Source organism: Pempheris klunzingeri, chromosome 18 (genome assembly GCF_042242105.1).
Source record: "Pempheris klunzingeri isolate RE-2024b chromosome 18, fPemKlu1.hap1, whole genome shotgun sequence".
NCBI classification, from domain to species: Eukaryota; Metazoa; Chordata; class Actinopteri; order Acropomatiformes; family Pempheridae; genus Pempheris; species Pempheris klunzingeri.
The window spans coordinates 15,231,484-15,258,361 of record NC_092029.1 but is presented as its reverse complement, the minus strand read 5'-3'; the positions used below and the strand labels follow the sequence as shown (position 1 = coordinate 15,258,361).

The following is a 26,878-nucleotide window of genomic DNA, read 5'->3' as shown; positions in this document are numbered from 1 at the left end:
TGTCTTATCCAAGGACACTTTCACATGCAGATTTGGAGGAGCCGGGGATTGAGCTGTCGATCCTGCGATTGATTGACAGCGAGACACTGAACCCCGACTTGCTCCTGAAGCACAGCTTCAGTGTGTGGAAAAAATAGTCTTCATCATTCATCTACATCAGTGGGACATCATCTACATCAAATGACGTGTGAATGGATGACTGTGGATGTAATGTAAAAGCACTTTGAGCAGTTGCAATGACTAGAAAGGTGCTATACAAATACAGACCATTTACGGTATAACTATGTCTTCTACATGGATCATCAGCTAGTGAGGATGCTGACTTTTTGCCGGGGACATGCTCTCTCTTTAGAAGATTCTAGCTTTAAAACTACACATCCTGAAACATTCAAAAGTCATCTGAAGCTAGCTTTTTATACTAGCTCGGGGGGGGGGCACCCTAATATTAGCTTAATTAGCTGTTGGCTACAGCTGACAAAATCAGTCAGCCGGCTATCAATGGTGCTTTTTTCTCCCACTGGGCTCATTGACACCATTATTAAGTAATCATAGATAAATCTAAATGCATTAGTGCTCCATAAAATGGGACAGGGCTTAGCGGTTGGTCAATTAAAAAAAGAACAATAAGGAACAGACTACAAAAAAAATGTTCAAGAAAAGGAAAAACATTCCCAAAAATTGAGTTTAAGTGTTAGTTCAGCAGCAGTGATGCATAAAAAGCAATTCATCTTCTGTTTTATTTGTCTTATTTGGACCAAAAGCGTAACAGTCTGTCACCATTTAAGACTCCACATTCAAACTTGCCCCAAATTCATTATTCACAAGGCATTATTCCTTGCAGTGAATTGCCGTCATGCAACACACTCCATCAAAGCCGTCCTTAATTCCCCTCTGAAACACCCTGAATATTAACACCCCACTAAATCAAAAAGAACTTAAACTGAGGGCTGCGGCGGTGTTTCTGTTCCAACAGCTTCCCTGACTTGATTGCTAGAATTATTTGTCTGGCCATAAATTTGCATTTCGGTAATAAATGTCCTTCCAATAGAAATCCAGGGAAAAAAAAAAAAAAAAAAAATCCAGCATAATGCAAGAATTCGATCTTCTGTTTTTGATCCATCATTTGTGTGGAGTATTGGAAATGTCAGTTTGAGTAATAGCAAGGCAAAGTGGGCAAAAATATAAATGTGCAGGACCTGGGGGACACAGAAAGTTTACCGGTGCTGAGCCGAGCTCAGCCGGACTGCGTGCTCTGACACTGACCTTGATGGGTGGCTTGCGGGTGATGTGAGAGACGAGGAAGTTCATGGCAATGTCCTCGCAATTGATGTACTCGTCCACCATATCCCTGATGGCCTGGGGCATCACGTAGGAGTACAGGTAGGCATAGTACTACAAAAACACACGGGGGAACGTGAATGACACGGCTATAAGGCAAGCAAAAAGGTACATTTGGCTGAATGTTGTATGCTTTTATTTTTGATTTTTTGGAGGATGTGGGGTACAAGATCTGACCTTGTGGAAGAAAGCAGCTCCTGTCAGGACCATGGAGAGCTCACAGGAGTAGTTGGAGTTGTAGAGCCAGGACTGATGGTTGACGTCCCACGCGTGATACCTCCCAGGGAAACCCACGATGCGATCTCTGGCCTCGCGCCACACTCTGTGAGACACCGCCACACACAGCGTCAGCAGGATTCCTCGTTTTCAATCAATCAATTCAGGCTGACGATGCGGAATATAATAAATGTTTTATGGATTACTTTTTATTGCAGTTTATTGTTACTTTTTTTTATGGTCATTAGTGTCTGTATGTCCATATGCCACCCTTTTACATCCATCTGTTTTAGCATGTCGTCTATATAAGCAATGCGACGACTATTTGCCTCTTGGGAGCAATTAAGCAAACATTCTGTTGTCTTCTATTAGTCTGACAGTTTTTAACACGTTCAAAGCCAAAGTGGTACTCTTGGCTCATATTTAGTGTTTCAGTATATCTGATTAGACACTTTCTTTCTACAGACACAGAAGATCCAAGAAATCTCAAAGAGCCATCTAATGTCTCAAATGAGCTCAGGCGAGACATCTCGCATGTGTAACACACTCAGCTGCTGACTGGTTTTTCCTCTTTGGCGAGAGTGGAGGTGAGGAAGCATTCCTGTGTAATTCTGGGGGAGTTTGAGATAATTCATGACAAATGACCCCGTACACACACACACAGAGCCAAACTTTGCCTGCCTGGACAAGCTGCTACAGCACCAAGTCGTAGACAAGTCTGGAGAGGGAGGCGTGGTGCACCAAAATAACTTAACGGCATACACGCTCATTTAATTGGCTTAAACATGGCCTTCGCATTCAGCTTGTTTGAGTGCAGTATTAGCAAATGAATCATAAGTACAAGGCCTGGGCAGCATGTTCCCCTTTTATTTTCTGTGGTTCTGTCCCAGGCCGTTGGTGCAGCTTCTCTGTCTAATTCAGTCTTTTCAGAAATGTGACACTTCTGCATTTTTTTTTGGACATTTTCACTTCTCACGAGACATGAACCTTTCCCTTCTAGCTTTATAATAATAATACATTTTATTAATAGTGCACTTTACATTTGGAGGCACAAATCTCAAAGTGCATTTTTGTGCTCAATTTCAACTTTCTTCACAGCATTACTCCTGAGAAAAACACAATTATATCTAAGAAAGCAACTTATTAATTTCCTTGCCAATGGGCAGCTTATAAAAAGGTGTCTACTTCTGCAAACAAGTATTTTATATTTCATGGGGGCAATTCATTTTAAAGAGATTCACTGGTTTCCAAATTGTATTTTTCAGACCAGTTGCCCAGTAAACATTTTTTTATAAATGAATAATTAAATGAATTGACTTCAGGCTGGAAGACAATAAAATATATAAACTTTCAAGATGGGTGAACACTTTTCATAGACACTGTAAAATTGCCCAAATGTTATCTATAGTGTGCTTCCCTTGCATATGTGAATCCTGAGAGGGGGATATTTAATTAAAAATCAGTTTCCTCAGACAAAGGTCTGGAACACCAGGATGTCATAATGTCACTCAGTTGCCAGTTTATTAGGTACACCAAGCAAAACTAATCCAGTCTAATACAACAGCCCTACGTTAAATCCTCCAGTCCTCCAAGGTTATAGAGTTTAGTCTGTGTCTGTTTTAGAGAGGTGTTGGTTCAACTGTATAATCATTCTGGAAGATGTAGTTTTTGGTGCTGTTGAACTGTGCATTATACAGAGAGGTGTTACACTTATTTAGCTTTCCCTCACTAATATAAATAGGGCTGACAAAATAATACAAACACCTGCCATTATGACACAATACAGTTCAACAGCACCGCAGACTACATCCTCCAAAATCACCATACAGCCGAATAAACACCTCTCTGAACGCAAACTGAGCTCCAATGATAAATATCTCTTTTCTCTTTGCAGTTAAAATAAGGGCTGCATTTAAAACCAAACACAGCATTCTGATGGATCGATCCATTGGATTTGAGATGGTATGTTTACTAAAAATAGTTGTGCTTGGTCTAATAGTGGCGTTTCCACCTGCGCTTCATGCTCAGCAGCACGTGAGATGATTTACAACATATGGAATTCGTACGAGCAGCATTGAAATAGAAATATTTAATGATTCTCGATCTCCATCTAGAGCCTTGCATCTCCTGTCGTCATTACTGACCTGAACCCGAACATGATCTCATCGTGGCGGAGATGAGCGTCATCATCAATCGATAGGATGGCCTCCGTTTCCACGGCGTCCCAGGGAAGGAAACGGTTGTTAAGGCTGTTCTTTTCTGTGCGGACAACCTACATTTGAAGGACAGGATTTTGTTTAGCAGGAACATTTCTGTGTTCTGTCGTGACACTTCTCTGTCTAACACTCACAGCAACTCTAGTCAGAAAAGATCATTTTGTACATCTACCTGACCCATATAAAGCTACAGTACATTTTCTTGACAACTTGGGGGCAGCAGAACAAGCTGTAAACACAGCATCGACATATTATCTACCTTTAAAGCTGATGTGGTGAACCTGTTAGCAGTCGATTATGTGCACATTCAGAAGATGCAAATCAACATTAACACTCATTTCAGCTGCGTTTCTGGCCACCTGGTAAATGTAAGTCAACTCCTGACATATCCTCCTGATAACTTGTCTCTTTAGTTGCTAAATGCTCCACTATGTTCACCAACAACAGCTGCCTTCAGTGGCTGCAAACGAACTTCATGAGAGCAGTGAGAGTGAAGCAATACAGTAGAGTTGCAGGAAGGAAATTATGTGCAATAACATAATTTCATCCATTGCAAATATAAAAATATTGAACAGAGCAACTGAAAGATCTCTACTAAAGAAAAAGCTTGTGACTGATTCATGGTATGATGCATATGACTCATGATTAAACTGCCTCTTCAGTAAAATCAGCTTGGCACAGACTTGTAAGTAAGTGATATTTAGGTTTGAATATATTCTAAGTATTCATTTGCCATATAATAACAGTAAACATATTAGCTTGGCAAAAACAGCTAACCACTAGTTCACAGTCTCTATCACAAACTAATGGCATCAATATTTTATTTTTCAGGCTTAATTCAAAAGCTAACATTTTTATCATTCATGGACGTCACACTTTTTCACATCCTTTGATAAAAGCTGCTGATAATTTGTATGGACCCTTTGTGTGGAGTTTCAAAGAGGTGCTGACCCAAACAACTCAATGTGATGTACTTAAGCAAACTCTGCACCACCTCTGACACATCAGAAATGTTACTGGTTACTTTTTTTGCTTTTCAGACGGACGGTATAAAGAAGGAGATGTATTTCTTACAAAAGAAACCAACACCCTTTAGATGACTGTATATGCATTTGTTGAACTGAAAGAATTCTCTGAAGGAGCACTCACCACAATCGGCAGACCAATGTCTGGCCATAGTAGGTCATCTGATGGAGGCTTGGGCGAGTTCCATACCACCACTACCTTGTTGAGGTATGGCAGTCCATTCAGCCTCTCCAGTGAGTTCATCAGCACCTCCTCCCTTTCATACGTCAGCATGACCACTGTGAATTGTTCTCGGGGCACGTTCCCTCCTAGAGCTGCCTGAAACTCCTTCCCCGAGCCACCCGTGCCTCCACCGATAGGCCTGAAACCAGTACCCGAGCCAAGGAATTTGGCTTCAGAGGGCAGCACAGGGTCCAGAGGAGTATGCGGAAACAGATGGAAAGGCCCTGGTGCCCGGTTCCATGCTCTGTAGGTGTCTGCAGCTGTATACGTGAAGTTGCGGAGAAAGCGCGGAGAGGCGTACGGTGGCTCTGTCTCGACGGGACCCAAATCCAGGTCACCATTGTCAGCCAGGTTGGCATCGGTTCCTGCCAGCTTCCCTGCTTTGTGAGGAATCTCTTGAGCGGGCTCTTCTTTGATGGGTGCAGCAGGAACCTGGATGCTGGTTCTGATGCTGGCCAGAAGAGTGTTAAGAACATTCTCAGAGGTGGAGAAGTACGTCTCCCACAGAAAGCGGCCCTGCCGCCTCATAGCTAACATGTCGTTGTCCGATAGGCTGCGCAGCAGGAAATGTAGCTCTGTGACACGAGGCTTGGGGACTATAATGGCAGCTTCACTCCATCGAATAAACAGATGATATGGTAGTCTGGAGTGGTCCCCCAAAACCACTGGGATGGTCCCTACCTCTAGAGCCTCAAAGAGCCTCATCCCACAGCCTGCTGAGGCCACCAGCTGTCCATCCCCTGGAGCAATCACCAAGGCAAAGGTTGAAGCCTTGAGCACTTCCAGCCTGTCCTCCCTCTCTCCACAAAGAGCCCACTCAGTCGGCAAACTTGGCCGTGGGTTCTTGCAGGTGAACTCCACCAGCACCTGATCCAAGTGACTATCCTGCACTGCCTTTAAGGTGCCAATAATGCGATCGTCATAGTCGGCTGGTGGGTCTCCTTCTATTTCCTCCTCAAAAGACTGAGGGGGTGCCTCCTGTAAGCTACTCCTCAGCGACTCCACCCTCTCTCCCTGGAAGGTAAAGAGGTATTTCCTCTTTACAGGAACCTGAGGGGGCACTTCCAAGAAGTTTGGTTCTGAGAGGGCATGGACCAGTGGGGACACAACCAAGTCAAAGCCCTCACGGTACTGCTGTTCCAAGAAGGTGGATTGAGCGACTGCCGCCCGTCCTGTGCTCACATTATACAGGAAGTTCTGTGTCATGGACTTTCTTGAGAGATGCACCAGCACATGGTTGTGTCCATCAGATCTCCAGTAAGGAAGAGCTTTTAGTTGCTTCTCCAACTCTGAAGGAGATGGCAGTGGGGAGGAGGACTCCTGTAGCTCCCCTACGAGCACCAAATACAAGCAGGCAATGCTGGGATTATCAGTTACATAAATGTTGCTCTTAACTGACGCTGCAAAGGCCTGCTTAACCAGTGGGTCAAGATAGTCAGCCCATGCATAGGAGCCTGTGTCATAGACATACACAGGAAACCCAGACGTAAGAGGACAGCGCGCATAGTCGAAGCAGGAGCGTAGACGGCAGGAGCGCGCAGACTTGGGTGGTGGCAGTCCTGGGTCCTCCTTGTCTGGCAGCAGCCTGACCGGCAATGATAGCTTGGGCTGGTTCTGGGCCATTAGTTCTTTATAGGAGTGCTCTGTCTGGCTGATGACATTCTTCAGCTGCAGCAGATCCTGCTTGGCGCTGTCAATGCTACGTTTGCATGCCTCAATGCGCAGGTTGAGTCGGGCGATCTCCCCGTTGAGCTCCTGCCTCTTGGCTTCCAGCTGCAGCAGCTCCTCGCTGACCGACTCACGGATGCGACACAGATCCTGCACATGCTTAGCCTCGCATAGTTCACCACCGGGCCGCGGCCCAAAGATGCGCTTATCGGGACCCCCAGCCTCATCGATGGTAGTGAGGTAGTAGTGGGCAATGAGTGGGAAGAAGACCAGGATGAAGAAGAGCATAAAACTGAGCCAGGTGAGACGCACACGCCGCAACACCCATGGCTGGCCACCGGCACCCACCCCACCACCGTTACGCTGCATTATTGGCTCTCTCAGTCTGCTCCTCGCCCCACCAAGGAACCGTTGCTATGGAGATCAGCAGCAGCCATGGTACGACCTTGTCAGCAAGGCAGTGGGATGGACACTAAATCATCAAAGCTGGGCTGTAGCTCTGTCCTTCTGTAAAGGTCATCTGAGGCTGTTTACCTCCTTTTAAAGAGTCTTGTGAATATTGGCTAGAGGTTCAGCCTCACCTGTATTCTAATATGTACACTGCTGTGTTATAGCCCACACAAACTAATGCCATTTCTATTATGAGGTTCAGCTATCCTTCCTAATCTATGTCAGAAAACAGTCCCGTATCTGGAGAGGGGTTCCCCTCAATGGGTGATGCAAGGAGGACATGGCTGCTCACAGGTCAGTGAGATAGGTGGGTGGGCTTGTTGCTTCCATGTGGGACGTGTTCATTTTCTGGCCCCTCGTCAGGAATACGTTCAGAGATGCGACCTCAGAAATCGTCTCGTCCTTCTCAAAACAGGAATCTGGGAGAGAGAACAAAAGAAAAATGAGTGACAATGGTTAAATAATTAAATCTGTGGCAACATCAAAGTGATGCCTGAGCAGCATTTAATGGACTATCTGAAGTGGACCCATTAAAAGAATCTTAATTTTGAGCAGTAAAATATCTAATTCTTTCACGCACCTCTTAATAAAATACACATGCTTCAATGAAATGAAATTTTTTTTCCCCATGGAACCAAGCTGCACAATTCATTACATATGGCCTAGATGTCACTTTTTGCCTTTAAATTAAAGAGGACTGTCATGTTTGCCATTACAGAAACACAAGAGGTGACAGGCTGCAGGGCCCTGATGTAACATCCACAGTAACATATATTAAGTCTGTCTTTCCACAGTCACCCACTGTATAGGTTTTTTTATAGAGCAAAACTCTGCAGCTAATTCTGTTTTTCACTGCATTCAGTGCATGATTGCCTGGTCCAGGGAAGGAAAAAAAATCATCAGCGTGCTGCAGAATACTTGGGGGGGTTTCCGTTTCTTTCAATTTCCTCTCTTCCAAGTCACACAGAAAGAGCAGAAAAAAGGGTAGAGCCATCACTAGTAAACTACACGCAGCAGGCAAGCCAACACCAACAGCATCTCCAGCAAATCTCATTAAGGGCCTCCTCCTGCATCCCAACCTCATCACTGACTCAAATTACTGAGCACCCCTGATAACAGTCCATCTCAGAAAGTGATGTGAAATTATCTTCACTAGCTCTGAAGAGAAAAAGGCTTTCAGGAGGGAAACACGCTGTGACGCACACTGCTTTACACTTGCCAGCTTTATTTCAAAATGTTCCTGAGGCAACTGGAGGTGAGTTTTAAGGATACAGTGCTGCGCATTTTATCTTCTGATCATTGCAAGAACGTCAAATGCATCTTCCTCTTCAGCTCACTTAGAAAATACAATGAACGTAGGAAAAAAAACACATCAGCAGTTGTATTCTCAATGTGCAGATGTTTTGAAAAGATAGCCCTGGGTTAAAAAAAAAAAAAACAAAACACAGCAAAACTGGAAGTTGCAGTAGCCCCACTTAAACAGGTGAAAATGTCTGGGAAAGATTCTTACATCGTGGGCACAGTCTAAATTTCAGCACAGATTGTTTAATTCCACAAGCAGAAAACAGTCTGCTTTTAACAAGCCAAGAGGGTGTCAACCAAAGAGGCAAACAGTCCTTATCAAACACATAACTAAACCCACAATACCAAGAGTGAGTCTTGATTAAGCAGTGCAAGTTCAGAGTGACTCAGTCATGGACACCACGGGCGAAAAGGAATGCAGGTGGTGTTTACCTTTTTGCGATATAACAGCTCTTCATGATAAGGATGTTATTCCCTGGGTTAATGCAAACCTCTGTGGTTGCAGCGCTTTCATTACTGCCTGCTTAGATCACAACGTAGACCGATACCATCTCAAAAACAAACACAGCAAAAAGCCATCGTTCATCCTGTCCGAGTCAAGTAATCACTTCTCTGTGCTGCTGCCATGTGACTGGCATGTCTGATGTTTACAGATTACTACTGCCCTGGCTCTGCTGAAAAACAGCATCTTGCAATACAGCTTGTGTGTGCCCGTCAAAGAGAGGAATAAGGAAAGGTACTGGCAAATCATGACGGCCATATGAACACACCTCTGGCCACACATTTGTCTTACTGTCACGTAAAAGTAAGTTTCACAATAGAACTGCAACTAAAGATTATTTTTATTAGCAATTCACTTCCAGATTATTTTCTTGATTAATGGATTAATGAAAACTATCAAGGTAGCATCTTCACATCAGTCTGTGTTCAATTTACAGTTATAGAGACAGAAAGAAAAACAGCAGCATCCTCACATTTGAGAAACTGAAAATTGCAAATATTAAGCTTTTTTCCTAAAGGCTTAAAATCCTTGTCAAATAGAGCGGAGTTATCTGGCAGCATTTAGCATGAAGGCACTTGGATACATCGGCATTTTAGACTTAGACTTCTTTTATTGATCCCCCATAGGGGGGAATTTGCATGTTACAGCAGCAACAATAGACAAGAAAATGTTCAGTGCTACCACAATGTTACCAAGCTAATTTAGATTTTCCAAATGCCAGCTTAAGTGGCAACAGAGCATCAGTATGCATTAGACAGAGAAGTGAATGTACAGTCTATTATTAGCTACAAAAGGTGCAGCCACAGTCAAATGAGGAAACGGAGCAATCCAGGTTAATATTAGACAAGGGGCCTTGGTCTTGCAAAGTAACTACAGGCCAGTGGTCTTTGGTGTAGTCAGGAATGAACATGTACAATAAAAAAACTCCTGGGACATATGACCCTTTGAACGCTGACCCTCATCCTGCTGCTTAGTGATGTGCCTGAGGTGCAGCGTGACCGAGAGACAACTATCACAACAGTCTGATTAATTGCTGCATGACTGCCAGTGTCACAGGGGTAATGGCAGACAGATGTTGGCAAATGCTGCTGCTAAGCCTAATCTGCAGCCAAAAACATGCTGCTTTAAAGCTCTGCCTGTGGCTGCTGCTGGGGAACAGAGCAACACACGCACCGATAGAACCTAAATCTCAATCTCTTCAGATGTAGATTTCTAATCTGCAGAATGTCTTCGCCCCGCTCCAGTCGGCTTAATCTGACTGCTTTCTGCACGGAGAGCACACAGGAAAGCATCGATCGCTCTGGACTTCGTTTGTGGGGATCAATGATAATGCCATCATTACCTACCGCTGAGCTGCAGCACGGTCTGGTGTTAAGCACCTAAGGGGCTGCTGTTGTAGCCATTTTCACATGTAAGCTTCAGGCACACAAGGCAGCAAAGGTGTGAGAGTGAGCTATAAAAAAACATTTGCACTCACAAAGAGATACTGACATGCCCGTCCTTGCCTTTATCTTCAGTCTGCAGTTGCAGTGTTAGATGAAGCCACTGCAACATATTAGAATTATTTTGATAGATTTTGCCATTTTGAATTACTTCCGCACAGATGACGACTAATCTCTGTCTATTATAGCATAAATATTCCATTACTCATGCTGAAAATCAATACAGATTTGATATACAATCCAGCCCCCTTTCAGAGGGCAAAATCCTGCAACATCTTCAAATAAAGCCGTCAGTGCTCTTCTCAGGGGAAAGGAGAAGCACAGCCGCCTCGCTGATGACCCAGATAGAAAACCTTTTGCTCCACATGGTGAGCACTGAGCAAGCAATGACTTAGTCAGCAAATTACTGGTCCGGCCTATGAATAACGCAGACTGCATTAGTCTGGCAGTTTGTTAATTTGATTTAGAGGTATGAAAACCCGGCGAGATGCATTAAACACAGGCTTTAACATCAATCAACATCGAGTACTTAGCTCATGCCAAGTCAATGAGTGTGAAAGAATGTAATGTAGAGTTTGCAGGCGCTCAGAGATGCATCATGTTGTGATTAATGCCAAGCAGGTCTGGGCAAAATACCTTCATCTGAAGTGCAAAGAACAACAGCAGCAGGTGCTGAGCTCAGAGTCTGAATGAAGAAGTGGGACGCTGCTTCCAAGTTCCCAGACATTTGAGGGCAAGCGCTTGTATAAATGTTTGAACAGTGTCTCTGCACACTGGCTGCGCTTTCTGGGACAGTCCTGAAATTCCTCTCTTCAGGAACAGAAAGCACAGACGGGACCGACATCCAGATATAACAGGTTTTTACTTGACCGCAGTCGACTCGACTCAAGGGGTTGCATCTCATGTGGGGAAGATGAGAAAAGGCGGCGGGAGCAGCTTGTGAATGAGTCAAAGCTGAAGTTTCTGAAGAGTGGCATATCCTGCGACAAAGTTGAGAGTGAGGGTGTTTGCCGTTTTTTCTGCCTGCCTATGAGACGTCTGACTAAGCTTTTGACAGATAGTGAGACGAATTGAGGGATTTGAGGGCCAACAGAAAGATCACACGGCTTGTATTTTTAATAAGGACTCGGGTAGCAAGGCGCCAGGAGGGAGCTACTGCAAGGTCTGAAATATTAAGGATATGGATTTTTGATTTTTCTTTTCATGTCTAGAAAAAAAAAAGTTATCTTCTAATGATAGGAATGACAGTGATTTTCCACACCACTTCAAACACGCTCTTTTACTGCTTTACCTATGACTCACTGCTTAATCGAGCTGAAAATAAATAAAAAGGCAAACTATGATAAAGCAATGTGTTATTTGTCAGACAGTCTGGTTGGGCTTCTAGTCTGAAGTGCAAAAACTGAATCCTGCAGATGTACTTAGACACAATGACAGCAGTTAAAATATTTTATTTTGTTTAGTTTCATGGAAATGTATCCAGTAATTGATTTATTTCAGTCTGGAGAGTGGAAAGTGGTGGAATGACTTACTGACGGTGGCATCAGTGTTGCCATCAGCCTCACAATTCATTCTTATATCTGTGACACGCACACACACACACACACACACACAAAAAAAAAGCTGCCCCCGCATTTGCCACAACCCACAGTAAATCCAGACCAAGGACACAAGAAGGACTCTTTCTGCACTGTCACGAGATGAAGTCAGCCACTTAGCACTTCCACTGCAGCGGCAGGAAAGTCAGATGTACTGTAAGGCTGGGACCACTTATTGTGAACGTGAAATCAATAAGAAAAACAACTTTCTGTTTTTTTCCTTTCTCCATAAATAAATGTTCTCCACACGTATTACGTTACAATATGTGCTTATGAGCACTGAGAATGTTTGTTTTTTTTAAACCTTCTTTTTTTAATCTTCTTAGTTGGTCATGGGTGTGATTCAGCATTTGAATTGTCATGTGTTGTCTTTAAAATCCTTCCATTCTGTCCCTAACATGGAGCTGTACTGGAGCTAAGAATAGTCAACCAATTAGTCGATTCGCAAAATGGCCAATACATCTTACTTCCAGCTTCTCTTATGTGTGGATTTGCTGCTTTTCTATTTTGCCCCCATTCATTGTTTTCATTTTGGCTGTTGGTTGAACAATACAAAGACTTCACCTTTGGTGTTGGGCAAATGTGGCAGGTATTTTTCCACTATTTTCACACATTTTTAAGACCCAACGATGAATCGAGAAAACAATCAGTAGATACAATCATAACTAAAACAAGAGATAGAAGTGAAAACTGAAGCATGTGTAACTCACAACACACACAATAGTAGCTTTTACTGTAGCAGTGGGCACAGGTCTCTGGGGGCGATGCTGCTGTATTTCAGCCTGCCTGCTGGGACTCCAGGTTACCCCGATGCTTTTTTCCCCACTTAAGGAGCTCTGGCTCATTGTGCTTGCAGACAACAGTTCCCATAATTAATTGTGATTTCATGGAGAGGATCGGAGTAGGGTATTCCCTGTGGAGCTGATGGAGAAAAAAAAAATGGAGGCAGCTGCAGGGGAAGGCACAGTCATAGGGCTGTGAGGGGAGCAGCTGTTACAGCCATGGATCACAGCTCATCTGCAGACGGCTGACCGAGCCATCTCAAGGACCTTATTCACTGCTGAATTACAGAGGTGACTGTTGGGCTGTGGAGTGGTCCTCAAACGGTAATGAAAAGTCAAAACATGTAAGAATTTAACATCTAAGACATCAAATTTTCCTCCTCTTGAGGACAAAGCATCAGGTGTGACCTGATTTAGTGCTGGAAAAAAAAAACAGTCGATCAATTTTGATTATTCAGATAATCAAATGCGAAGATTCACTTTCATTTTCCTCTTGTATATTCTTTGTTCATTTTATTATTAGTGGGTTATTTAACTGGTATTATATGTATGGTTTAAAGAAAATCTACACTGTATGTAGATATCTAGTTGTGTAATCAGGCAGCTGGATGAGAAAAAAATTTCACATGTGACTGAAGCATAAACTTAATTCACGTGTCTGTGTTGGATTGTTTGACCCTGAGCTTGTGCTTTAACAATGCAGTATGTTAAGAGTTTCTGGGGAATTGTGATTGGCATTTCTGACTAATTTTTTGCATCTTGCAGCTTAAACTGTTTGCATGGATGCTACAGGTGTCAGAAGCCTGGTTATGGCCTTATTCTGGTTTTGAGAAACTTGAATATGATGGATGTAGTACTCCGAATGATGCTGGGATGTCGTGAAATGTGAAAACCTAATCCTGGTTTCAGTTCAATGCCTGCAAAGCCCTCAGGTGCGGTATCAACCCCATTATGTAGCAACGCGAGTAAAATGAAAATGAATTATGTAATGCTGAACAACATGCATAAATGAAGGGGCAAACAGTAACAGCAATACAGAAAGTAAAATATGTTGCTTTGTTCATTTTTCCTTACCCATAATTAGATGGAGAAACTAAACCCAAAAGAGCATAAAGTCCAACAGTTAGAGAGTCCAGATAGACAGAAACCAGACTACGAAGGAGTCAAATACATGCTTGCAATGATGAGGGCTGCCCACCCCCCAACAGTCTGCCAAACATTAGTAGATGAGAGGAGTCTTTGTCGAAGTTTTCATTGGTCAGTTGGTCACAGGAAATGGCGACGCTCAGTCAGTCATGGACAGATATTAGATAGTTAGAAGTCAGGCAGGAGATCCAAAGTGTTGGATCATTTGAGATGAAAGAGGACAACCCAAAAAAGGTGGCAATCTCCTGGCTAGTTTTTCCAACACATTTAGAATCATGACTGCATTTGTTGGTGTCGCTGCAGCTCTCTGAGCACGTTTGTCAAGTTTCTATTTTAAAGACCCATTATTACAGTTTTGTACAGTCCTCTCAGCCCTGGAGCTCAAGCCATTTGCTGATGACCCCCAAAGATATTCATTTAAATGAATAACTTAACATAAATGTGTGGCGACGATTCAACTAATGGCTTAAACTAGTGACTACTAGTCACTGACAATGACAGTATCAAATTCTAAGTACCAGATCCAGTATGAGCACCGAAAACCTTCCAGAGATGCTGTAGGTGCTGCTCTCTGCAGTTACTTTTATTATCTAATAACGCTGAAGAGATGACAATGAGGCCGTTATGATCATCAAGAGTATCGGTGTAGTGATGACCCAGCGCAAAAGTAATTAAGATCGCCCTCCATGTGGATCACCTCCAACTTAGTGCAAAATGTATGAGTGTGTTGACCTTTCTCTCTCAGTGTGTGCATGGGGAAGTGAGAGAGACAAAGACAAACGGAGGCAAATAGAAAACCCACCCTTTACCGTCTTGTTGTTTGGAGACAAACATCACACGCGACTTGTCTGGTGATACGTATTTATAACTTTGCCGAAACCCAGCTCGCACAGACAGAGACAGAGAGGGATGTAGATAAACAGAGAGATACAACCGGGGGGGGGGGAAAGAGAGGGAGAAAAGGAATGAGTTCATAATGACAGATGGGCCTGGGTGCCTTCCAACCTCCAAAGCTCCCGCAATACGACAAAGATTACACAGGAGAGCATTTCAAAAAGAAAGGTGCCCATGTCCTTGTGGGATTAAAAAACAATCCAAGATACAAATATAAAATTCTGAGCAAAGAGAGATCACCTGCAAAACCCCCAAATATCGTTCCGGCAACTCGAGCATGTACGCCGACCGATGAGTGAACGCCTTCAGTGACGAGGTTCTGGGTTTGTAAGAGCTGGAAGATTGATAAACGAAATGCATCACACTGACTCTGCAGCGAATGCTAATCTGTTACTGGAGCTTCTGCTGTAAAACTGCTGTGGCACGGGCTGCCCTGCCAGGGTGAGGCGAGGAGAGACTCGCTGTGTTGGTGAGAATTGAGAATGTGACAGCCAATTAAAGTCGGAGCAGACGTGCAGACACACAGGACTCCCCCCTCCTCCCCCATCCCCCAACAGCTCACACATTTTTCTAATGAGCTCCCACTTCTAAAAACCTCTAAACGGATACTCTGACATTTTTAATTTTTCCTTGCCTTTTATTTCTCAGAAACTCACACAGTAGGCACGAATTTAATTACGTGTCCTAAGGTTTCCCAAAAATGGCTGGTTAGCATTGTTACTTTGCTCCTCCCTTAAACAAAAAGGGAAAAGTTGGCTATTTGCAGCTGGGTTTTCATCTTTCCTTCAATTGTGGTTCTCCTGCTGTCTGTTTTTGAAGTCTGATACCCACGTGCCCTTGAATAACAGCTTGCCAGTCAACAGAGGAGAGCAGGAAGGACAAGCGAATGTGTTCAACTCAATCTGTAATTGTTCAAATACAGATGGAGGAGATAAGTCCAGAGAGCTGACTCTCAACAAGACACACAATTAATTGTTCTTGATGTGGTGTGAAAATCAACATTTGACCATTTTCTTGCCTTTCCCACTAGCTTTTTGAAATTCCATTTACTCGTGAGCTGGATTGCAGAGAAATGTCTTTGTGAAGTGTCTGTGTGGAGAGGATTTGCTAGACTTTCTATAATGTCTGCCGCCTCTGTAAAGAGAACGGTTGTGGCACTAAAGCTCGGACCGACTGGAGAGTACCCCTGAATCCACGTCAGCAGCTGCTATTGACTTAGTTTTCAATCATTTTCACTTTATCCAACAGTGCAGAAAATGTCAGAGAGAAAGAGAGGATAAAGTGGAAAAATCACATCTGCAGAGAAGATAAACCAGAATTTATTTCTAATGTGTGGTCACAAACAGTAAGCTGCTGTATTATTTGTGAGTGCACATGTTGTTTATGTGTAACTGTTTGCTCTCTGATCCTACGAGTATTTTAGCTGACCTAGCTTTCTTGATTAGTCTACAGAGTGGGTACTGCTACGCTTCCTGAATTAATCAGTGATGCCGGGCTGATACTGTTGACTGATCAGAGGAAGAAACTACATAATCATGTGGTTACAGACGGTATCACAGTTGTGATATTCATCAGTATTCTCATTTCAGTAGGGTGAAGTTAGCCTTTTAAAGCTTAAATTGTTACCAAATTTATGGACACACAGTGCAAGGTCAAATGTTTGAGTTTTCCCCCCACAAGGTCCAAACTGTGGCTTGGCTAAACTAGACTTGTCTGGTCTTGTTTCTTTGCAGAATGTAAAAACCTTGGAAAGTAACACTTGGGTTAACAGCTCCTTTGCACATGGTGAATCTTCATTTACAGGCTTTTCTGACTAATGTTTCAGGGTGACAAGATACTTCCCTTCTGAGCAGCACAGCCTGGCAAATATTTTCTGTATGAACAGCTCTAATGTTCTGGGAATCTCACTGACAAAACATTTTTGGCTGACCCAAGTTCAAACAAGCTCGTCCATGTCCTGTGACGGGGCACGTCGTTGCCCCTTGTGACGCGCCGACTTTATTGTCCGGCCTCGAGGGAATTTCTGTGCCTGAATGCCTGCGACTGGTGTTTGACGCATTCATTACCAAAAATCTAATTACAGGCTGCCACACGGTACTCATTTAACCATTTGCGTCTGCATAATTACTTCAGGCAGAGATGAAAAGGGACAGAAGAGTCTGAGGCTGCACACAGAAAAAGCGTCACCTAAAACAGAATCAAAAACCTATTTCAAGATGAACACGGCTGCATTTACCAGCATTGCGTGTGCCACCTCTGTGACTCACATGACAGTAGTATCGTTTCTGCCTACATTTGTTTTCATACTTTACAATAACTACTAATGCTTCTTTATTTCACCTCTTTACTTAAATCCTCTGTAAATAACTCCTAAAACCAGGACTCGTTCTTTTTTGTCATCTTTTCCTCTTGATTCACTTTTATCTTTCAGCGTGTAAAGATTTGGCACAGATATCCCAATATCCCCCCTCATGGATCAATAGTCTTTCCCTCCTTCAGCATACGTTAGTAGAGGATTAATAGAATTCAGGTTAGAATTTACTGCTTCAGTTATACTCGGATTTGGGCCAAAATAAGACAGGTTGTCTGAATTTTTCTAACCAGATTCTTATCAAACAGAGTTAAATCAATCTCCACACTCCTTTCATTAATCAAGAGATTGGGACATTTCAGTCCAAAGTCCAAATGTCACAATTTTGAAGGGCAGGGCCGACGTTAATTGGGCGCCTAGGCTATAATCACGCTTTATCTGGAGCAAAGTGAATCCAGGCGTCACGACTGCAAGAACTTCAACAGCTCAGTGTTACAACAGTGTGTCCTGGACGGGAGGAAGAAGAATGAGGACAGAAATGAAGAGTCTTTTTGTGTTCCAGAGTGGAAGAAGCTTCTGTGATTGAATACATGTCAAGTTCACAGCAGCAGAGGCTCTCACGTGTCAAAAGAAAACTCTCTTTCTGTCACTGCAGCTACATCTAAGGACGCCACAGTGTCCAGCAGATTCTGCTTCTCTATAAGCGAGTCCTTGTACAAAATTGGAAATACATAATTTTTTTTTTGGGGTGATTTTATGTTGCAGTATAATGGTTGAATAACCAGCTATGAATGTCTGAAATGTCAAGGTATGCCACCACATTGATGCAAAAATCACACCAGTCCTGCTGTGGCTTAACACTAGCAGAGATCTCAAAGGGGGAGCTAACAAAGTACAAATGATACGGCACAATCTCAAATGTATAGCATTTCCCTGCAGATACTTTTCCTTGTGAGGAACAATTCTACAAATGTTAAAACGAGTTTGCAATTTCAAACAATAAATTCTTAGATTCAAAATATACAATGGAGTTTCTATTAATCAAACAAACCAGTTAATAATGTTTAGATGCTGCTCCAATGTACACTGGAAAATCTTATTAAATCTTGTGTATGAACAGAGAGGAAGGGAAAGTACCAGCTACAACTTAAACCTACTAGTCCTCCTCTGATTAACATAATCCTTTGAAGATGAACAAACCAGTACATGAAGTGGTTTAAAGCAGCGCTTCCCAAATGCTTGTATATCGTGGACCGCCAACTGTGAACACATTGGGCCAGTGGGAACAGATATAACTAACTTTATCCAGGGGATCTCCATGCGGTGGTAAACAATTGCCCGCATGCGAGGATCAACGGTGGCGGTGACAGTGAAACCTTTGATGACAACAGCTGTTGTCACCTGTTATCACACCCACTGTCTGCGCTCACCATCTCAGATTTCTCATGAATAAAAAGCTGCCATGTTAGACAAACATTTAAATGTCTTTTCCCACAGCAGGCGCTGAGTCAGCGAACACAGGTGTAAAAAAAATAAATAAAATGAATACGTCATAGCGCTGGCATTGTGCATAATGGCTCATTTGCACGGCCTATTTCGAACAATTGCAGACAGCACCTGCCTCACTTTGAACATTTTCTCCGCTCCCTGTGTCACATCCACGCAGGACAAGGGAATAAGTGTCTGACAAACAAGTTGTTGTGCCTTTCTCCTCTGTCTGCCCTCAAAAAGTTGTGAACAGCTGTGCACTCTGAACAGTCTGCAAATGGAACTACAACTCTAAATATTTGCTTTGACGACTGAATCTAATTGTAAGCTCTCTGCCAATTCCCTCTCCCAGCATCAACAACCACTCTGTGCCAGCCCTGCAATATCAGCAATTTGGCTAAATCCATAAACAGGACTAGTTTGTAAGCCATGATAATCACTTAGAAAAATAGCCAATGCCTGGTTAAAACTCAAAAGTGATTTAAATCCACTGAGTACCGTCCTCGTTCCTTTAATAAGACCAATTTAGACATATATTGCTTTGATGCTGCTTGCATAAATATCCTGACAGTCACTGACATCTCCTTTGTAGATAGGAAGCGTTTTATTTTTGAAAAGACCGACTGTGGCTTTAAGTTAGAAAGTAGAAGTCGCCGGCCCAACATAAAACAAGCAGCTGACATATTCAGACTGTAAACGTAGTTAAGTCTCTTGTCAACAGAATAGCTTAGCGTGGAGATTATGAGATAGAAATATGAGAAGTCCGTGCATTTAAATCAATATTGGTTCCAGTTATTTGGCACACTGCAGCAAATAGTAATGTTTCTATCATTTATCTCTGCAACTAGCAATTATATGTATTATCTTATATATATCTACTGATTATTTTCCAAATTAATCATATCGTTTAGTCTATAAAATGTCAGAAAATAGTAGAAAATGTCAATCACGTGTGCCCAGAATACAAAATCATGCCATCAAATGCCTTGCTGTTCCTGACTAGCATTCAGAAAGATATTCAAAGACATTCAATACATACAGACATAAAACAGCCAATCCTCAGATTTTTTTCTTTACTTGATAAATGCCTTAAACAATTACTGAAACGATCACACATTATCAAATTTGCTGCCGCTTCATTTTCTGCTCATCGACTAACTGTTTTCGCTTCACCGCCAATAGTTTTATTGTTATATTGGATTTATAAAAGCCCTCGACCTGGCTTTCGCCTGCAAATATTTTACAGAGAAAACAGCTAGTGGGTAACACTGCAAAATTAACACACAGGCCCTGAAATTCTGCCCTCCTAACAAATAAATCCTCTTGTTATCTTGCCATAGCAGTGGCAGCAGCCTCGCTTACTGTGTCCTCCTGAGAGCTCTTCCTCTCCCCCTCCTGTGCAGGCTGGCGTAGACCATAACAGATTGACTCAGCCCGACAACAGCTGCCAGAACCCCGCAAGCCCCGTCCTCCAGACACTGATGGATTGCGGGAGGGGAGCCAGGGTGATTAGCCCCTGACATGGGAGAATTATTGCAGTGTACCACCCCAAAAGAGATTGCACCTGAGTGTCAATGTAGGGCACTCACACTACTTTAAGTCATGTTGTTAATGCCCATTCAGCCTTACAAATGCACTGGGCTTGAACTCAGCGTGACTGTGACAACAAGTGGCAGGATCGTGCGGTGGCACCGATCAAACTTATTACCTGGAGTAAAAAATTAAATCGGGACGACGATGAAAAACAAAGTGACGTCCTCATTGGGACAGTGATCGCAACAAAGTGTTTATTATTAACTGCTTCTGCCATTTACCCTGAGCTTGACAGTGACGTACACTAACTAAGGTCCACTGGAGGTAGGCAAAAGGTGCTTCTATTTGAGGATATTCTGCTGCTTGACTAGCAGGCATGGCACAGAGAGCTGCTGTTTACTTACTCTGCCAAAAATAAAACTAGCCCTTCCATCTCTCTTTTTTCACAGCATTTTCCTCCTCTCACAGCTACGAGCTGCCGCATCCGTTCTCGTCAGAACTTTTATTCATGCCATTTATTTCTCTCTTGGCTAGCGCAATAAATAAAATCCCTCTGTTATTCAATAAACATACAGAACAAGCTGTCCTCGGGTTAATGTAGCCTAACTTTTCCTGCCTCTCGAAGCAGATGTTCATTAGAGTAGAAGGGCTCGTTCTGCACACCGGGAACACTCAACTATTCAAGTAGAGCTAAACCTCTGCACTTTGTCAGACGAGAGCGGGACACTTTGACAGAAAGCAAGTCAGGAAGCAGCGGCTCCGTTCGGTGATTCATCCAGACCCTCATTACTCGGACATGGCAGTTAATGACTAAGCTTCAAAGTTCAACACCACAGCCAAAATTCTCTCACTCTGGCCTGTGAAACTTTAGCAGATTAGAATGACGAATCAGGGCTGCAATAAAGATGCATGCTCCGACCCTGGTTTTAGTATAGTGGCGTGCTGTGCTGACAAACCACAACTCTACCACATCACACGCCAGCCGAAAAGTTCAGAATAAAGGTCTTTAATTCTGCCTCGGGAGCAGGGACCTCCATGACAAAGGCTGCTTTGGGTGGACCTAGTTGTGCTGTGAAGCAGCGGCTGGTGAAGCAAAGTGCCCTGACTGCCCCTGTTCCCTGAGGTCTATGTCCTGCCACATGTCCCATCACATGGCAGCTGTTTTAACAGTGTCACTTGTTCAAACATTCAGCTGTTTTTTGGGGCAGATATTTGCACTCGAACAGCAAAAACACATTTGCATTACCCTGCTTTTTACAAGCAAAGATGAGAGTCAGGGCAACTGATCACATCTTAATGACGCTATATTAACTAGGTATTAGGGTTGTGCAATGTCTGCTGAATCGGCATATGCCGATGTCCACAGTGAAACATCATGATGGGTGATGATATTATTGTCGGGGGTGAGGGATGGTGTAATCAACAGAGCTGTCCCTGCTGGCATTATAAATGCATGAACAAATTGGATTAAGGGAGCTTTTCTCCTTATAAAAATTATACCAGTAAGTGTCCGAGTACCGAGAATTTGGCCAGACGAGAACATGTCAAAGACCCAATCGAACAACCAACCAGAAGATGTACGCATTAGCAGGGACAACCCTACTAGGCATACTGGCACCTTCTATCACGCCTTTGACAACAGATGGAAGAGCTTTTTAGCTCAAGTTCCGTTGGCTATTGACACAATAAACCCTCCTCCCAGCAGCCATTTGGCATGTCATGATGAAAAAAAAAAAAGATGTCACAGTCCCAGGGCATTGGTATTGTGCATGCTGGTTCACTGGCATGGGTTACTGGGACAATTCAGTGGAGAAGAGCGTAAATAATGTTGTCAGTTCCATCTGTGCCGCTATGACATGTCAAACTGTCTTCTGTCTATTACAGACCCGTGCACACACTTTGTGGCATTTTGTCGGATGACGCCTTACATCTCACGAACATTCAACACTTGGAAAACGTGTAACTAGGGCTGTGCAATCTGACCAAAATCACACATCTTGATGCAGGTAATTTCATATGCAGATAACAACACATATCACAATATAGCACATTTTCTGTAAATTCAATGAATAAATGGATCATATGAAATTACCAGAAGGCCTGTTTCTTATTACATTATTATATACTCAGCAAATCAAGGCATTTACTGATAACAGATTATTCTTTCCTCCTTTCATTTATAATTTTCATTTGTTTGTTTCGAGTGTTTGAGTCTGTTGTGGGGACCAGTCTGCCGCATAATGTGCAAAGTACGGTTTTCTGCTCCGTGTCAGACTTTTCATACACAAACCACGTCCATAGAACAGAGGCAGCCCCTCTTTTAGGTATGAGCTCCTCGTGTTATTGGCATCCTATCTGGAAGTATCCTGTTCTTTGTCACGTTCACTCTTCTCCATGTTTGTTTGTGTTGCCTTCATGCAAATTCCCTACTGGCATCCATGCTGAGTGGAAGACCACGAAGTGTCATCCAAATGATGAAAAATATTGAAGTTAAGAGTGTGTTTTGCGACACAATGAAATAAATGACACAGCATGATATGAAACAGTAGACATTTTTCTCTCGCCTATATCTATATCGACATATGGCATATCCCTGGGTGTAACTACTGATGTTAGTAATGGCTGCACTTCATTTAAACCTGCACTTTAAACCATTTTTAGCCACTTAGGGGGAGCAGAAAAGGGTTGGGAACACAACACTGACATATTATCACCACTTGTCAGCAAGAAGTTGCTTGTTTGCGCATCCAGCAGTTACAGAGCTACATTATCATCCATTGGGAGCCCCGCTACAGCCCACCTGTTGAATGTTAGTGCAATATTTCCTCTCTTTTAGTTGTTTTTGGTCTTGACCAACTCCTGAGGCTGGCTTTTTAGCTGCCAAATGTTCCGCTTTGTTCGCCAGCTAGTCACCAACTTCGTCTGTCTGCCGACTGGTGATGAGCAGGTAGCGCACGATGTCCCTGTGAAACCGATGAGGGAGAACCCATAAAGTTGTGGGCCAGAGAGGTAAACAATGGGCGAAAATTTGCCATCAAGCTCAGTAAAGGTGAGGGGAGCCGCAGATTTGGTAACTTAGTTCATCACTGCGAGCGACCCCTCACACATCGTTTGTCACATTGTCATTTGGATACATTGTTATAAAAATATCGCTTATATCCAGCTTTTAATAATGTGGTAAAATGAGTGTGAAACTGGCACTAATTTGAATTTTATTATGATCAGCACCCAAACTGCAGGTTTAATTTGCAAGAAAATGCTGCAAAGCTTACACAGTCTCCCTGCTCAATGGGATTTTATTTCCCTCTAATTATCTGCATCTGTATCAGACCAAAATATTCTACAGTGATCAAACACTGCTATTTATACCACTAGAATGTCCTCTACACATGTGAAAACTAAAGAAAATTGCAGCAGTAGGCAGGTGCCCAAACTCTTCGATGAGGGCAGCACATCTACAAGCTGTCACAGGATGAAATGCTGATTTTGCTATTATTCTGCATTGTGGCATTTGTTCATTACCACACGACCACAGGAAAAAAAAAAATCATTCAAAGACAACGTAGCAATCACACCACTGTGAGAAAAAGATCAATAACCATGTCCACAGTGGGATACACAGGGGCCCGATCAGTCCATATTAATACAAGCTGTGGTCCAACCTAACCATAGCGAGGACAAGTGTGATTCATACATGCTCCTTATTGATGGTTAGAAATAAAATTCATATGACCATTTTAGTTTTGGACAGATCTGTACTGATCTGACAGAATTTGTTCAATCATAGCTTTAATTTTGTTTAGTTAATTGAAAAAAAACAAATATCAGAGACGGAGGAGTGCCTCCACATAAAAACACTTTTCAGTAAGCAACACCAGCGTCTGCAGTGGTAAACTGACGGACTGCAGCACTGACTGAGAAGCATCCGACCTACAAAACCTATAATCTACACTTCGGTCTGTACTTACTGCCACAGAGACCTCACACATCTCGCACAGACTGACGAATAGAAAAGAGATGAATGTTGGTTTGGAAGTGAGAGAACACAGAATCCAGACAGCAGTGTGAAATCTGAACTTTTACACTTTTGCTGCCTCTATACGTCTGGTGAATATTTTATGTTCTACATTAAGAATCCCTTTGAGCCCTTTTAATTTCTCTGCATCGTCAGGACACTGCACAATGTTCGTGCTCTGAAACTTTATTTTCCCACCAAATTTCAGACTTTGAGAGCCACAACTTCTAGTGTGTAATGAAACAATCAAATTTGACTCATATATTCACTCATTTTCTATGATGTATTCAGTGGCTTGACCAAAATGTCCTCCTGTCAAGTAAAACCTGCACAAAGGCGTGCGCTGGGGATGCGTGCAATCCCCTGCAGCCACGAACAAACTGACCACACAGCTCTGGGCCAACAACTCTGGTAAAGCAGCTACTAAGTGCTCAACTTTGGGCTTAAAAACCTGAGTGAAAATGGATTCACTGGTTACTGAAACATGTTATAAAAGCAGTGCTCCTGGCAGAAACCTCAGTGTTCCCACAAACATGCTAAGCCGTGCCTTAATAGCAGCTACTGGGGCACATTTCCCAAACTACAAAAGGCAGTCTTCACTCATTCAACTCATATTCTCTGTGGTGCTGTGGTTGGGCTAAGCTCCTCTGTCCCATTGGTGGATGACTGCAATACAAATCACACAACATCTGCACTCAGTTTCCACTTCATTAGGGAAACCTAGCAAAACCTACTGCAGTCACATACAACAGCCCTGCAAGACAATCCAGCCCTGTCGGCTGTAAAGGTCAGAATTTGGTTGGAGTGTTTTAGAGTGGCGTCAATTCAGTTTTCCGGTCATTTAGGAGTTTTATTGTGCCGCTATGTTCTGTGTGCGTTGCACTGAGAGGTGTTTCCAATTACGGCTGCAATAAACAATTATTTTCTCAATTAACTGATGCGTTGCTTGATCTGTCAGACAATGGTGAAAATGCCAATTAGTGCCCAACGGGACGTCCTCACGTGTTGTTTTGTCCAAAACCAAAAGATATTCACTGGACTGTGGCAGAGGACTAAAGAAAGCAGATAATATTCACATTTAACACACTGGAATCAGAGAATTTCAACTTTTTTCCCTTAAAAACCTGCTCTTAAACCAGTTATCGAAATAGTTCATCACTGGTCAATTGTTGCAGCTCTAGATGTAATGTTAAGTCTATCTTCATAAACAGATTGGATAGCAACTGAGACGTACATTTTATTTGTTTCATACATTTCTGTGATAAACATAATAGCAACAATGCACATTATCTCAGCAGCTCACTCTAAATCTCATAGCACACGAATGATTATAGTTAATGCAACTTTTCTGAGTGGCAAAGGTGCAACATGAGTGAGATTTCAAAGCCCTCGCCTTTTACTGAACACAGCAAACAGAACTTCCATTTAAAAAATGTTAATTTTATAATTGAACGGTGTTCTTGCTTTGAATGATACAACGATGGCCAGTGCGTCACAGAAACGATCGTCGGTGTATTTAAGCATATTGACCTAATCAGAAGCTTATTATGGTCATAATAATCGGCATAAAAGATCATGCCAGTACGTTTGCCTTCCTTTAAATAAGTAGATATTAATTGCCATTTTTTTGAATGGAGTTCGGCGTGACGTTTCACTCCTACTAAAAGAGCGGCACGCTTTGGCTTAATATTAAAATATGTTTAGAAAGCCAACATTTTTGGACAAGACCTGGCAGTCACAGACAGACTGGTTACATGACGGTGAGGCACCGACTACACCGGCTTGGTTGACGTGTGGCTGAGCTGACATCAAAGCAAAACAGACTCACGACTTGCAGCGACTACAGAGAACGACACAACTGCTTCAAAGTCTTATAAAAAAACCTACCAGTCTTTTACATGTACGCCAGCTAGAACCATAATGCACAATGAGTAGAGGAGGACTGAAGGATCTAGAGTTAAAAGTGGACAGGGGGGTTGCAGGGAAAAGACACAAGGGGCCATATGTCTCATCTGGCCAATTAGCTAGCCTGCTAGCAGCAACGGTCACAACAAAAATGCGTTTACTCTCTTCTACATTGGCAGACCGACGCTAGCTTCAGCAGCTACTCACCCCAGCAGAGGAGTCCAGGATGTCCTAAAAACTGAGCCACAGCCGCCCGCCACGTTTGTCAAACCGAAAAAACCTCGCTGTGTTGGATTTGCACGACTACGTTCCCCGGACAAGCCTGCGGTGCTGCTGCGTTTTCGGCTCGCACCGCTCACAGCACCATTAAAAGCTGCATTGTTGGAGAGACGGCTGGACAAACAGCAGCGACAGCACGCCGCAAAGCATGGTGGGAAACGGTGTTGATTAGCTGTGCCGTTCGAACCCATGAAATATTGGGAGAGTGCTCCACCTAGTGGGCACCACGCAGGAAACACAGCACGTCCAATGAGATAATATATACTATTCATTTGTATTAAAATATAATAATAATAATACATTTTATTTATAATGCGCTCAGTGTGTGTGTGTGTGTGTGTGTGTGTGTGTGTGTGTGTGTGTGCAATGACAAATAAAGAACTAAAACATTAAATAGAAACTAAAACATTAAACAAAAAACTTTCCATGAAGGACTTCATCATCTTCCATCTTTATAGATTGATATTCTTCATTTTTTATTTGTTTTGTTTATCTTATTTTCCGTATTTGTTGCTGATTTTAATTGATTGGGAAACACAATGACA

General features: G+C 42.8%; 1 protein-coding gene across 1 annotated transcript in view; it reads right to left on the bottom strand.

The window, feature by feature from the left end:
- The window catches only part of extl3 (exostosin-like glycosyltransferase 3), a 30,312-nt gene extending 3,880 nt beyond the window's left edge, over positions 1-26,432 (bottom strand). The window contains exons 1-5 of the mRNA XM_070849471.1: positions 26,262-26,432; positions 4,920-7,555; positions 3,699-3,826; positions 1,516-1,660; positions 1,264-1,392 (exon numbers count right to left, since the gene is read on the bottom strand). Coding sequence (XP_070705572.1) covers positions 1,264-1,392; positions 1,516-1,660; positions 3,699-3,826; positions 4,920-7,055 — 2,538 coding nt within the window. The 5' untranslated portion in view covers positions 7,056-7,555; positions 26,262-26,432. The remainder of the gene's footprint in view (positions 1-1,263; positions 1,393-1,515; positions 1,661-3,698; positions 3,827-4,919; positions 7,556-26,261) is intronic.
- Positions 26,433-26,878: the final 446 nt, after the last annotated feature.